Below are 13,212 nucleotides of genomic sequence, written 5' to 3' on the forward strand. Positions count from 1 at the left end.
GTGATGTGACATAAACCAAAAACATCCTGAGCACAATCTGAAGTTTACTACTAGCAGAAAGAAACACAGTATATTTAAAATAAAGAAATCTCCAATTTATTCAGAAAGTATGCATGTAGTTTCTTCTGCAAGTAAAGCGAGTATAAAGTTTTAGTGCGGAATTAAATGTCAGTATTTATTAAACAGTGATTCTTACTGACTTGATGTTAATATATCAGAGTCACAGAGATTTATTTTGTGTTTCAAGCATCTGATTTTTTCAACCTGATGGCATTTTACTGTAAGAGAATCATATCTTCATCTACTGAAGGACACAGTTTAATAAACTAACAGCAAACTCTGACTTTATTTTCAGAAGAATTATATAATCATCATGGTTTTGTCTTGAACACTGATGGGTAGAAATGCAGTACCTGTTCTCTGTAGTAAAGATGGTTTTGGGCAGCAGATCTTTGTCCACAAACACAACATTAGGATAATACCACAAGGTTAAGTGATTATCCTGGATCGCACACAGTATGTTTGATGAATCGTTCCAGGCCATGCTGTCCACCATCGTACCTGCCAAACATGAGACCTAGTCAATATCTCATAACACACATTCATCAGTGTTTCAACAGAGTTTCATTCTTACCGATCTTATAAACGCTGTGAGCTCGACCAAACATCCTCACTGAACTCAGGTAAAGATCACGGTTCTTATCGATCAATGCGATCCGTCTGTCATTAGATGATCCACACTGATCCAGACCAATAGACATCACCTCTGTCTGAAACAGACAACATCCCTTTGATGTCAAGATTTGCTCTGTTCTCGCAGGGTTCCCACTCAAAGTCAAATTTACTAACAAGTTAACAAGCGGATTACATGTTGATAGATGGAAACAAAAATTAAAAAGCATTTTTTTTTTTTTAAATATCTGTCCATGCAGCACATCTGACAGATATCTGTTTTTGGATCATTATAACCAACTGAATTCTGCATAATAATTTGGAACAGCATATTTAGCGTATTTTAGTATTTAAGTATCTTTTGGCATTTCTATTTCATTGAAATAATATAACATCTACACTGTCACATAACTGCTGTTGAGGGTAAAATAAAATGTGTAAACTTATTGACTGTATTGGGGAAAACACAAATAGCATGTGCGTAAGTATTTGTAACACAGTGTATACACAAACATCTTCATCTTTGTAAAGCATTTAGTTTCAGACAAACAGTGCCGACAGCTGTAAATAACTGTGTGCTGTATGTTTATGCTGACGTGTGTGTGTCTCATGGGTGGTAACAACACTGTCAATCATTAATCTTGACCAATCAGAATGAATGACTGCCTTTGAGGCGTTGACTCTCATAATGTGTTTATATTTCATACAGCTGTATAGACCAATTTCGTGTTTGCAAACAGAGATGACGTTTTTGTGGGCGGAGCCAAACTGGTTGCAGAAAGTGACTGCTCCGCAGTAGGGTTGTGAAGTGTTTTAGCATTAAACCGTGATTTTTATGGATCGGGTGTTCTGTCGAAGTCTGATTCCTTTATGTTTCCCTTTAGTGCAATGTTTCTTATAGCGTTTTAATCACATTACGTTTATTTTTTTTAGATAGATAAAAAGTTTAAATGGCTTGGCTACTGATATGCATGTATGTAATGTATATGTATTGTTCTTTTTTTGCTAAATCAAATATTTTTACAGCCTGAAGCTAAAGTACATGTAAAAGCAATACTATCATGTATTATATATAATAGCGTTTATTAAATATTTCATAATTTTCCTGTTTTTTATTATTTCTTCTTTAATAAATTATAATTGTAACATGATAAAAACGCTATAAGAAACATATGGAGGGAACAGACTTCGACAGAACACCGGATATCTTCTCTACTTATTTTCTATTCTTATTATTAAAAGATTTCCAGATGATTTCCTTGCTCCATTCTGTCCGTTTAAGGGCTTATTGTAATCATAAACACCTATGTTTATCTTCAAATGATGTCTTCGACGATGGTATTCTATAAAAATGAAAGCCATCTTTTTTGGCATTCTTATTCTGACACTTAACAGCACAACCGGACATTTTCTAGTGAGTTATCTTGCTCTTTTCACTCGTGTCTAATTCATTTCCACTGTTTTTCTGCAACCGCATTGCGCGCGCAGCTTGCAGTGACGTAACTGTGACGTCTACTCTAAATTGGTCTATAGGGGAACACACATACTGATGACACCTGTACCCTAAAATTCACTGTATGTGAATTATTTTTTTTTTACATATAACTATATGCATGTATTTACCTTGTGAATGAAAGGTTTGCCATCACCGATGGGTTTTCCTGTTAGCACTTCAAACAGAAAAATGACTAAAGAAGAAAGAAAACACACAATGATGAGAGAGGCTACAACCTAAAGACTTTCACAAACACACAATCTGTATGATTCATGTCCACACCTCGTTCATCAGCTGTATCACGTATAGCGATGATGTCATTGCTTAGAGAAACTGACTGAGAGTTCAGGATGTCCATTCTCATTCCTGGACTCTTAGGAGCTGACACCAAACGTCCCTCATATGAGTACACATAAACCTCGGCTCCATCCACCAACAGAAAATATCTGACAAAAACAAAACAAAAGGGAGACTTTTAACTCTTCAGCACAATGGACTTGAACACTAACAAGCTCAAAGATTACCTGAAACAGTAGTAAAACTGATATCTCAGATTCAACACCATCCAGTAAACACACTACAGCCCTCAGAGTACTGCACAGATCTGACTTCATTATCTCAGATGAAAGCAGTAAAGACATCCACATTCTCCTCCTATAGAAGACTCATCTTTCTTTTAACCAGATAAACTAACTACTGATGGTTTTCAATCAGTTGGACCATTAAGTTGATATGTCTTTAAAAGGCCAGCAGGTTTTAAGGGCGGTTCCAGAGACACTAGGATTAGGGACATTCCAGTTTTTTTTGAAAATATGCTCATTTTCCAGCTCTCCTAGAGTTAAACATTATATTTTTACCTTTTTGAAATCCATTCAGCTGATCTCCAGGTCTGGTGGTAGCACTTTTAGCATAGCTTAGCACAATCCATTGAATCTGATAAGACCATTGGCATCGCACTAAAAATAACCAAAGAGTTTCAATATTTTTCCTATTTAAAACTAGACTCTTCTGTAGTTACATTGTTTACTTAGACCGAAAAAGTTGCGATTTTCTAGGCAGATATGGTTAGGACTATACTCTCATTAATTTCTTTGTATGAATTCAATATTTGGCTTGATGACTACATCTGGTAGAAATGTTGTGTCAATAGCCCACTTAGAAATCCCCTTACTGATAAAAATGCTGATGTGTCAAATACTTATTTTCCCTGCTGTATATCTTAAAGGTGGCCTTCCTTGGTCGTTTTTATTGTTTTATACTGTTGTCTGAGGTCTACTCATGGAGTTCGCGTGGTTTTTACATCATTGAAAGAAGGAAGGGCAACACTGAAATCTGTATTTCTCCTGTCTCAGCGGCAACTGAAGAAATGATGCATGACCATTCAAAAACATGACTGGGGTTATGTTATGTAACTATACAAAGCTTAATGCAAATGGGTGAAGTGTCCCTTTAATACTGACCTGATACAATACTGATTTTGGCAGTAACAATTTTTTTTTAAATGGCGTTTATCACGTTTTGAAACAAAACTCTTACTTAACAGTTAAAGTCGCAATAAAATTGAAATGGAAAACTGTCATTTGTTTTGGAATATTGTGCTATTTTCAAAAAATTATTTATCTGTGAGGTACATTTTTATTCATGTGCCCTCATAATCTTAAATAAAAAACGCAATTCTCCTCCCCTGCTCGAAACGATCTCTCTTTACTTCCGGTCATATGGTATGGCAGGTGGGCACGGCCCGGGTAAAGATTGCAGTGATTAGCAAATACTAACATGACCCAACTTCAAACGATTCAACCTGCTCTCAATGGACAAAAGTAGAGCCAGTCCTACATTTTTTAATTTCAGAAGCAGTTTCACTCGGATATACGTCACCACAGTAAAAATAAGACAATCGCTACTTTTGTTTTATTGCGACTTTAAAGACTGACTTCTGCTATATACTAAAAAGTCTGACTACACAACAAGTACAATACATCTCGCATTTGCATTTGCATGCTGTTGTTTATGATAAACTCATTGGGAGCGCTGAATTACATTCATCTGCTCAACAGGCACAGCTGTGATTGCTGTAACGCTGTAAAAATAACGTGTAAAAAGTTTTTTTTACATTTCATTTGGATCATGACAGTCATAATAAGTTTTTGTTTAATTGTAAATGGCCATGATTGCCCCCTTGTCTTGAATTTAGGGGGCATTTTTATTCATCTTGATTGCATTTTCTCCCAAAGCCCTCAGTAATTTCCGACCCTGAGACACAAACGGACCATTCATCATTAAATGACTGCTAAATGGACTCAAATCACTGGGACGGTGCATTTAAATTTAAGTCAAGTCCTGTAATGTGATTTTGGGGAATTAGGGTGGAGGGAGATGGATTTATTTCTGAAACGAGAGCTGGGGAAAATGTGTTTTTTTCTGGAAACAACAGGCTGAAAACTACATATTGCATACAAGTGATTCTTCTTTTAAATCTTCAGTCAGAGTCAAAGGCTGCCTCATGAGTCTTGAGTAATGTTGCTTTCAGCCAATAAAAACGAATAAATACCAACATTTTCTGGTGTTGATTGGTTAGGACCGTCTAAAGCCCTTTCTTAAACCCTTAACTTATGAATGATGTCTTTGAAAAAAATGCTGATAGGGTGGGCAAGACAGACGTTTCCATGCCTGTCCATGCCTAGTACCAAACCCTGTGTATGTGGGGTGATATAGCATGTGTAGAATAGGACACAGGGTGTATAATCTCACCTCGCTGTCTGCTGTATAAGGCTGACCGTACCCTCCTTTAGTTCAAAGATCAGTGGAGTGTTCCAGTTCTTCACACTAGAACAACATCACAACACTTCAGTTAGATTTATTCATTCATCAGTACTCTTCTCTAGAAACATCACAAGCATTCAGTCGTAAGAGCAACAACATGTGTGAAGTAAACTATAGTAGAAGTAAACACATGTGTATGTGTGTGTACAGTAGAGATAGTAAATCTCTCTGACAGGTGTGTGTGTGTGTGTGTGTGTGTGTGTGTGTGTGTGTGTGTGTATAAACCAGAGCATCAGTACCTGTACACATAACACTGCAGAGATGTGGCGACCACCAGATGTCCATGAGCTAATGATGCTTTGATGACCCGATCTCTGAACTCCAAAACATCTACTGCATCATTTAACACATTTCGCACCTAAAACAACAGAAATAACGGTGTGTATTTACATCATTATCAATCGTTATTGTGAATAAAAAACTTCTGTCATCATCACACTGTAGACATTGTGTTCTGAATCTCCTGTTTTATCCCTGAACAATAATAAATATTTCTGCTAAGCCTGTACCTGGATTATTACCCCATGTTTTCACGTGACATGTAATGGACTACATCTTCCAGCAGAAATAATAATTTGCTTGATAAAGTTTTATAATAAAAAAAGTCTCCATAAAGTGATGTTAAATGTGTTCTTAGTTTGTCACACCACAGAAAAAATTGTTATTAAGTACTTTTAAAAGAACAAAGAAGTGCCGTGGTTGGTTAGGGGAATAGAATATACAGTTTGTACAGTATAAAATGCATTGCGTCTATGGAAATTTTCCCTGTAAACCACATATGCCAATGTGTGTGTGTCTGTGTATGTGCGTGCGTACCTGCATAGAGCGTCTCTTTGTAAGTGTGATTTCAAAGTTCTTCCACTCCCATCTCTGTTCAATAATATGAGCAAATAGTACATGTCCATTTCCACACGCTGCTGCCAGCTGAGTACCATCTGTAGACCAGGCCAAGCTAAATAAACTTCCTGTGCTGGGCTTCTCCAGAGAGTACGACCACTAACAGACAGAAAGACAGATCAGACATGACATAAGGACAAAAGGTCATGGGTTCAACCCAGGGAACACACATACTGATCAAAAATGTATAAATTGTAATGCACTGTAAGTCACTTTGTATTAAGTGACAATGCTTTGATTCTACTGTACCAAAAAAACAATGTGACTACAGCACTAAATATTACTACTGTATTACTAAAAACGTTCATTTTACAGTTTGATTGATTTCTTTCATTGTTATAGTTTTTCTATCATGCATAACTTGTCAAACTGTAATAAACTTATTTAACAAAGCACTACATTTACTCCCTATAGTCTGATAAGTAGAGGCCCTAAATAATACACACAAACAAAGCTCATGATGCATTTATAATAATAATGTCAACAAGAACACCTCAAAAAACCAAGAAAATAAAAACAGACTATTTTTTTTATTGCACTCTCACAATAATTTTCCCTGTTCAGTAAATATGGCCCTTAATGTGACGTGTAATACAAAACATACAAGCTGCTTTTCTCTCTCACTAAAAACGCATGCTGCTGCCATACCTTGTTTACTTGTATACTCTCGCTTGGCTCTGCACCGTCCATTGACTGACTGCGATCAGTTTAGGTACAACCAGATTAAAGGTCCTGTTTTTCTGGTGTTTTTGAAGCTATGCTTGTGTTTATGGTGCGCAGTATAACGTGTTCATGTTTTGTGTGTAAAAAATACAGTATTTTTCACACAATTTACTTATCTCTATAAATATATATGAAGAGTTTGGTTCCAAAACGCAATAAACACCATTTAAAAAAAAATGAGTTACTGCCATAATCAGTATTATATCAGGTCAAGTAAATTCTTAATTTTACGCAAAATACAATATCCGCTGTGGTATTCTGTCATCTTTTCTCCCTTTTTCCCAAAACGCAATAAACATCACTCTTCCTTTTCTGCAGAATGCAATAAATCCGCTCCACGAATTACAGCGCATCATTCCATGCATTGTAAACAAACAATGGCGCCGCATTGAATATACAGAATCCTAGTTTTCCTCATCTACTTTGTACTTCGTGATCAACAAACAAACAAAACAAAATAATACTTGAATGGCATTGATAAACCTGTGGTGGTTTTCTGTAACGGGAAAGAAACGTAAGCCATCAACATCTAATAATTTACACGATAGGCACTCTGGAGACGGGTCCTTGTTCTCCCGACAGCATCAAGCTTCTGTCATGCTTACACATTGATCCCAGGGGATCTTATGAAAAACTTTCCATTATTTTACTCAAAGTGAACGAAAATCAACCAGGACCAAAACATTTTACAGCTGATTGCTGTGAAAAATGTTAAGCGACAACATCAAGTATAACCGCAGCAATGACAGTATTCTTAATATCACAAAGTAAGTGTTTTGATTAATGCCATTAATGTTTATTTTTCAGTGTATACCACTAGTCAACTAAATGAATATAAAATAGCAAAGATGAATGCACGTTTATATATTGATTCAGTAGATTTATAGCATTTTGAAAAAAACTTGAATTTTGTGTAAAAAAATATTCGCTTTTATAATAAATCTTTGAAAATCAAGTTATGGATTTGAATTTTTTATGTTTTTATAACCTAAAGATGCTATGCGAAAGTTTGTAACAGAAAATAGTGGTTTTCATTTTGTCACTTTCTTGGTATAGAAAACACGTTTTTACCCAAATTTGTCAAAATGGATTTATTGCAAACTCTTCAAATGTTTCCCGCGCAAGTTTAATCTCTCTCAGTGAGTACTGACGGACTGCCCTTCACTCATAAAACCTTTTAAAGATATCGTTACCACAGTTATTCATTTATTATGTTGTGAGTACACCACAGTTCTCTAAGTGGAAAACTAATTCATATTTATGTGTTTTCTTACAGTTTATCACAAACGTTTCCCGCGCAAGTTTGAATCTCTCTCAGGGAGTACTGACATACGGCCCTGCACTCATAAAACGTTACCACATTTATTTATTCATTTATTATGTTGTGAGTACACCACAGTTCTGTAAGTGGAAAATTAATTCATATTTATGTGTTTTCTTACAGTTTAGCACAAACGTTTTCTGCGCAAGATTGAATCTCTCTCAGTAAGGTCTGACGGATGGCCATTCACACATAAAACCTTTTAAAGGTAACGTTACCACATTTATTATGTTGTAAGTATACTACAGTTCTTTAATTCATATTTGTGTGTTTTCTCCCAGGTTAGCACGAATGCATCCAGCCTAATTTTGGATCTTTACCATTGAGGAGTGGCTCAACCAACCATCATTCATCTGCAAAAACTTTAAGGGCCCTATTTTAACGATCTAAGCGCATTGTCTAAAGCGCACAACGCAACGTCTAAATGGGCGTGTCCAAATCCACTTTTGCTCATTTAACGACGGGAAAAATGGTTTGTGCGCGGAGCGCATGGTCGAAAAGGGTTGGTCCTATTGTAATGGGAGTATTTTGGGCGTAACGTGCAGTAAACCAATGAGAGTCTCAGCTCTCATTCCCTTTAAAACCAAGTTGCGCTGGCGCTATGTCTAATCCCTATTTAGATGACGGACTTTGTAAACTGAAAAACTAAGCGGAGGAAGAAGATCCCCAGTTTAAGATTAATGTTAATTAATTGTGTTGTTTTTCACTTGTATTGAAAATGTTTTTTTTTATTAAAACCTTTAAAACCCGTTTTCTTTTAGTCATGGAAGTAAAAAGCAGGCTTGTAATTGCTTTAAATGTATGGCTATCCAATATCATCAAAAAATAATTTACAAGTATGTAAGATTAGGTTTGTACTCTAAAAATACTTTATTTGTGATAAACAGGAGATAAAGAATTTACAAACGGCTCTCCTCACGTTTCAGCACTTTGGACAGCGTTTTTTTTTTAGCAAAGAGTTTTTTTAAGCATTACTTAAAAATGTTTCTCATCTCACCATATCCACAGGTACAGAGTCATCATATAATAAATCCGTGAGGTAGCATTAAAAAAAAACATTTAAAAACAGATGCATTTGTTTAAAGCAAAGCATTTATTTACTTACCAGGCTGCAGGTGAAGCAGCTCTTTGCGCCTTCTAACGTCTCATAATTGGTACTCATTTATGTCCAAGAGACTCAATAATAATCTTTTACATTCAATCCTTTAATCTTTCACAATTAAAAGCGTTTTTGTGCTGCTGCGCATTCATGTAATTTGTGATAAGCAAACCCGCATTGTCCCCCGTTTATAGGCGCATTTTACTAATGCGCTCTTTAAATAACATAAAACACATTGCGCCATTGACTTTAGACTTTAGACCAGGTTTTTGTTGGTCAATGGCGTAGTCTATTTTAGTTTCCTCAAAATATCAACGCGCCAACAATGCGCCTGAACACACCTCGTTTTCAGACCAGAACGCCTATGGGCGCAAAAGGGGGCGCAAATGCATTTGCTATTTAAACAACGCGGAAACTAGCAAATGACACTTGCGTCGCGCATTGCGCTGCATTGCGCCGGGTGTAAGATAGAGCCCTAAAAGGTAAAGTGTGTAAATCTAATATTAGTTTTAATGTGAATTTGGACTGAACAGCACACTTTTGTTTTATGTCTAAAACAATGTTTGTAAAATAAATGATTGTTCATTAAACTGTAATAATTTTACCCTTTTCTGTTATTTTTATACTAAAGTTTTTCTGATCTTGTGTAACTTAATTCATTTGAGTTAAATCAACTTAAACTATTTAAGGCAATCGGTTTCCTCAAACCATTTGAGTAGCTGTATAGTTGTGTGAACTTATTTATTTGAGTTAAGTCAACTTAAACCATTTAAGGCAAGTGGTTTCCTCAAACCCTTTGAGTAGCTCTATAGTTGTGTGAACTAAATACAATTTATTAAGTGAACTAAATCCATTTGAGTGGTATGAACTTACACAAACTTAACTAAAGGTAACTCAAACATTTTTAGTCATATGCACTTATAATTTACAGTTTACACTAGTCATATGTATGAGTTTTAAAACTTAAATGGTTTAAGGCAATCAGATTCCTCAAACGGTTTAAGTTGAGTTAACTTATCGGGTTTTACAGTGTAGTCTAGTATAAAATAAATAATGAAATATTTGAAATATAGTCAATCTGTTTTCTCACCAAAAAAATAAATAAATTACATTTTCAGTTGCATCTACGTAGCATTACATTAATTAAATTTTTTTTTTTTAATTTTGTGGTTTTGACTTGGATTACTGTTACGTTGCTTTATGATGTTGATTATATCCACTCAATTATATTTGTCAAATAAATAATTATAGTAATTCAGATCTACTGAATTTTTTTATCACATTTACTCAAATCATAAGGAAGGGGAGAGCGGGGCAGAAACTTACACTTTTGGCTTTCACAAAATATTTAAGTTAAATGAATAATTTTTTTAATGATGCTAATGTTTAGTTAATTGTCTACAAAATTATTCAGCTTTGACTCGCTCGAGGTGATGCATTCATATCAAAGCAATAATAAAAACATATCGGCTTAAATCAAACTGACTTGCTGAGCACTGACTGACTGGCTGAGCAGTATTTTTTATGAATTATTAATATATTGTCAGTGATCCCATGAGCCTGAGAGACTGCTGTGTGCACTGAGTTTATACAATTTTCACTTAAATGTGCGATATGAATAAAAAGTGCTCACAAACAGCTGTTTAAACAATATCCTCTATTGAAATGAGTGGAGGCTCTGACCCAGAATTAGTACTGTGTTTCTTATGTCATGACTTAACAAGCCCATTCTATTCTATGATAAACCCCTAAAGCGCTTCAGACATTGTGAAATCCTCCAGAGAGGCAGTGCTGTGACATTAGATCATGAGCTCTTACCCCAGTCTTATCACACAGTCTGAGTGTATGGAAAGAGCCCACGGCGAAGAGCTCACCATCAGGAGCCCAGGACACAGAGGTGATGGGGTAATCATGAGAGGAACTGGAGAAGAGGAGCCGCCCATAGCTGTCCCACACCTGAGAATCACAGATGACACCAAACAACTCAAATAAACTCACATGCTTTAAATGCTGGCAGTATGACCAGATCTATGGCCCAAAGCTGTCATCGTCCGTTCTTAGTAATCCTTATTCTCCATTCACACATAGCACTTACTAGTAAATTACTGGTTATATTACAATCTTTCTTACTGGTAAATTGGCAGCACTGGTTTACCAGATAGGTTCTGTTCACACATGATATGTTAACTGCAATTTAAGTAAAGACTGTATGTGTTAAAGGGACTGATGACAGCTGTGTGGATATATAGCAAGAAGCATTTCTATTTTTACACACAGTTTTTGAAATGTTTAAAACAAGGACAGGTTGTATCAATAACATGTTTAATAAAACCATTTTGTATGCTAAAAATATAATGTATGAGCTTTAAAGGCACCTATTTTATGGCTAAAAACAAGGTTATTTGGTATAATACAATGTGTTCGCGTAGTTTATGGTTCACATAAACACATTATTTTCCACAATACATTTTTGTTGCCCCAAATATCCCTGTCTTCCTAAAATGCACTGATTTTGTACAAAGCTCATCGATCTGAAAAGCTCTGTGTCCCTGATTGGCCAGCTAATCTGTACATTGTGATTGACCTGAATACCTCTGACGTTAGCAGGAAATGTGACGCTCCTTACCATGTTTGAAAGATTCTGTCACAATGCAATGCTAACAGGAGTTAACTTACAGGCTGTGAGTCCAGGTGGGAAGAATTAGGATAATGTCAGTCTTGTCCACGTCAACAAGCCCAGGAAGTAAACTGTTGCCTACAATCTGTGTGTTTGTTGTAGTCCAAAAAAAGAAATTTATGTTGGAGACGATAACTCACATCATCGTTTACTTTGGGGTATGTACCTTTTGCATTGTTAACATGTACTACACACCAAAGGAAATCGTGAATCAGACCATAGGTGCTCTTTAAAGCTGCAGTCTGTAACTTTGGCCTCTCTATCCCCATCTCTGATTGAAATATAAAATTTCAGTTATTTGATCACTGCATCAGAGCAGATCTGTCATAACATATTGACACGACAAAAGTATCTTAGTACTGTACATATGCATCCAAAAACTACCGATCTAAACCCATATTAGTTATCCATTTTCACCCATCCACCCGGCGGATGTGCTGCCAAGCATGTGGAAAACACTGAAGAGAAGAAATATATCTGCCTCATTTGTTCTGACTAAATTAAAAAGTGTTTTAACAGATGCCTTACCAGTTCAGAGGAAGCGGTCTCTGCTTCAGTATTTAAACCCTTCAGATGTTGAAAAGTCTGGCTGATATTAAATCGTTTTATCAAGAGCTCACAGTTTGAGCTTTCACTGTTTTAACAGATGATTTTCCACATGTAAGACAGAAAAAACGGACATATTAAGCTGCTTCTGCCCAGATGATCGTCTTTTGAAAATTTACAGATTAAATGCCGCCATCTAGATGACACTTTAAAGAACAAGTATTATCCAATTCACAATTTCACATTTCCTATGGTGTGTAAGTGTGTAAACAATATGCAAAAGGTACAAAACCAAAAGTAAACGCTAATGCAAGTTATCGTCTTCAACGTAAATCTCTTTTCTTGGGCTACAACAAACACACAGATTATAAGCAACAGTTTACTTCCTGTTTGTTGACGTGGACACGACGGTCATTATCATAATCCTGCACGCTTCTGAAATACAGCCTGTAAGTAGTCTATGTTTTCATTTTTAAAGAATTTACTACCGACTAAAACATGACTCAAACACAAGTGTTTTATGCTTTAGTATCCTTACATTACCAATCTGTTACGTCCTGATCAATCAACTTTGTCATCTGCATTTTCTGGATCAGATTCGGCTCGTACTGATAAGATGGTAAAGACGATATTAACTCCTGTCATACTGCATTGGAAGCTAATCTTCAAAACATGGTAAGGGGCGTCACATTTCCGGTCAGTGGTATTCAGGCCAATCACAACGTACTGGTAAGCTGGCCAATTTGGCCACAGTGCTTTTTAGATCTTTGAGTTTTGTAAAAAAAATCAGAGTGTTTGAGGAAGGCAGGATATCTGGAGCCACAAAACTGTATGGTATGTGAAAAATAATGTGTTTTTGAACCATAAACCATGCGAACATGGTTTGTATTGTATCAAAAACACAAAATGACGTTTTTTAGCAACGAAATAGGTGCACTTTAAACTAAGCAACTGCTTTC

At 35.9% G+C, this 13,212-nt stretch overlaps 1 protein-coding gene across 1 annotated transcript in view; it reads right to left on the reverse strand.

The window, feature by feature from the left end:
- ift80 (intraflagellar transport 80 homolog (Chlamydomonas)) overlaps positions 1 to 13,212 on the reverse strand; it is a 30,106-nt gene that overhangs the window by 7,152 nt on the left and 9,742 nt on the right. The window contains exons 8-15 of the mRNA XM_065281699.1: positions 10,849 to 10,986; positions 5,807 to 5,986; positions 5,230 to 5,348; positions 4,919 to 4,993; positions 2,450 to 2,613; positions 2,296 to 2,360; positions 635 to 770; positions 414 to 561 (exon numbers count right to left, since the gene is read on the reverse strand). Of these exons, the coding sequence (XP_065137771.1) occupies positions 414 to 561; positions 635 to 770; positions 2,296 to 2,360; positions 2,450 to 2,613; positions 4,919 to 4,993; positions 5,230 to 5,348; positions 5,807 to 5,986; positions 10,849 to 10,986 (1,025 nt within the window). The remainder of the gene's footprint in view (positions 1 to 413; positions 562 to 634; positions 771 to 2,295; positions 2,361 to 2,449; positions 2,614 to 4,918; positions 4,994 to 5,229; positions 5,349 to 5,806; positions 5,987 to 10,848; positions 10,987 to 13,212) is intronic.

The sequence above is a fragment of the Paramisgurnus dabryanus genome, chromosome 8 (genome assembly GCF_030506205.2).
Source record: "Paramisgurnus dabryanus chromosome 8, PD_genome_1.1, whole genome shotgun sequence".
NCBI lineage: Eukaryota > Metazoa > Chordata > Actinopteri > Cypriniformes > Cobitidae > Paramisgurnus > Paramisgurnus dabryanus.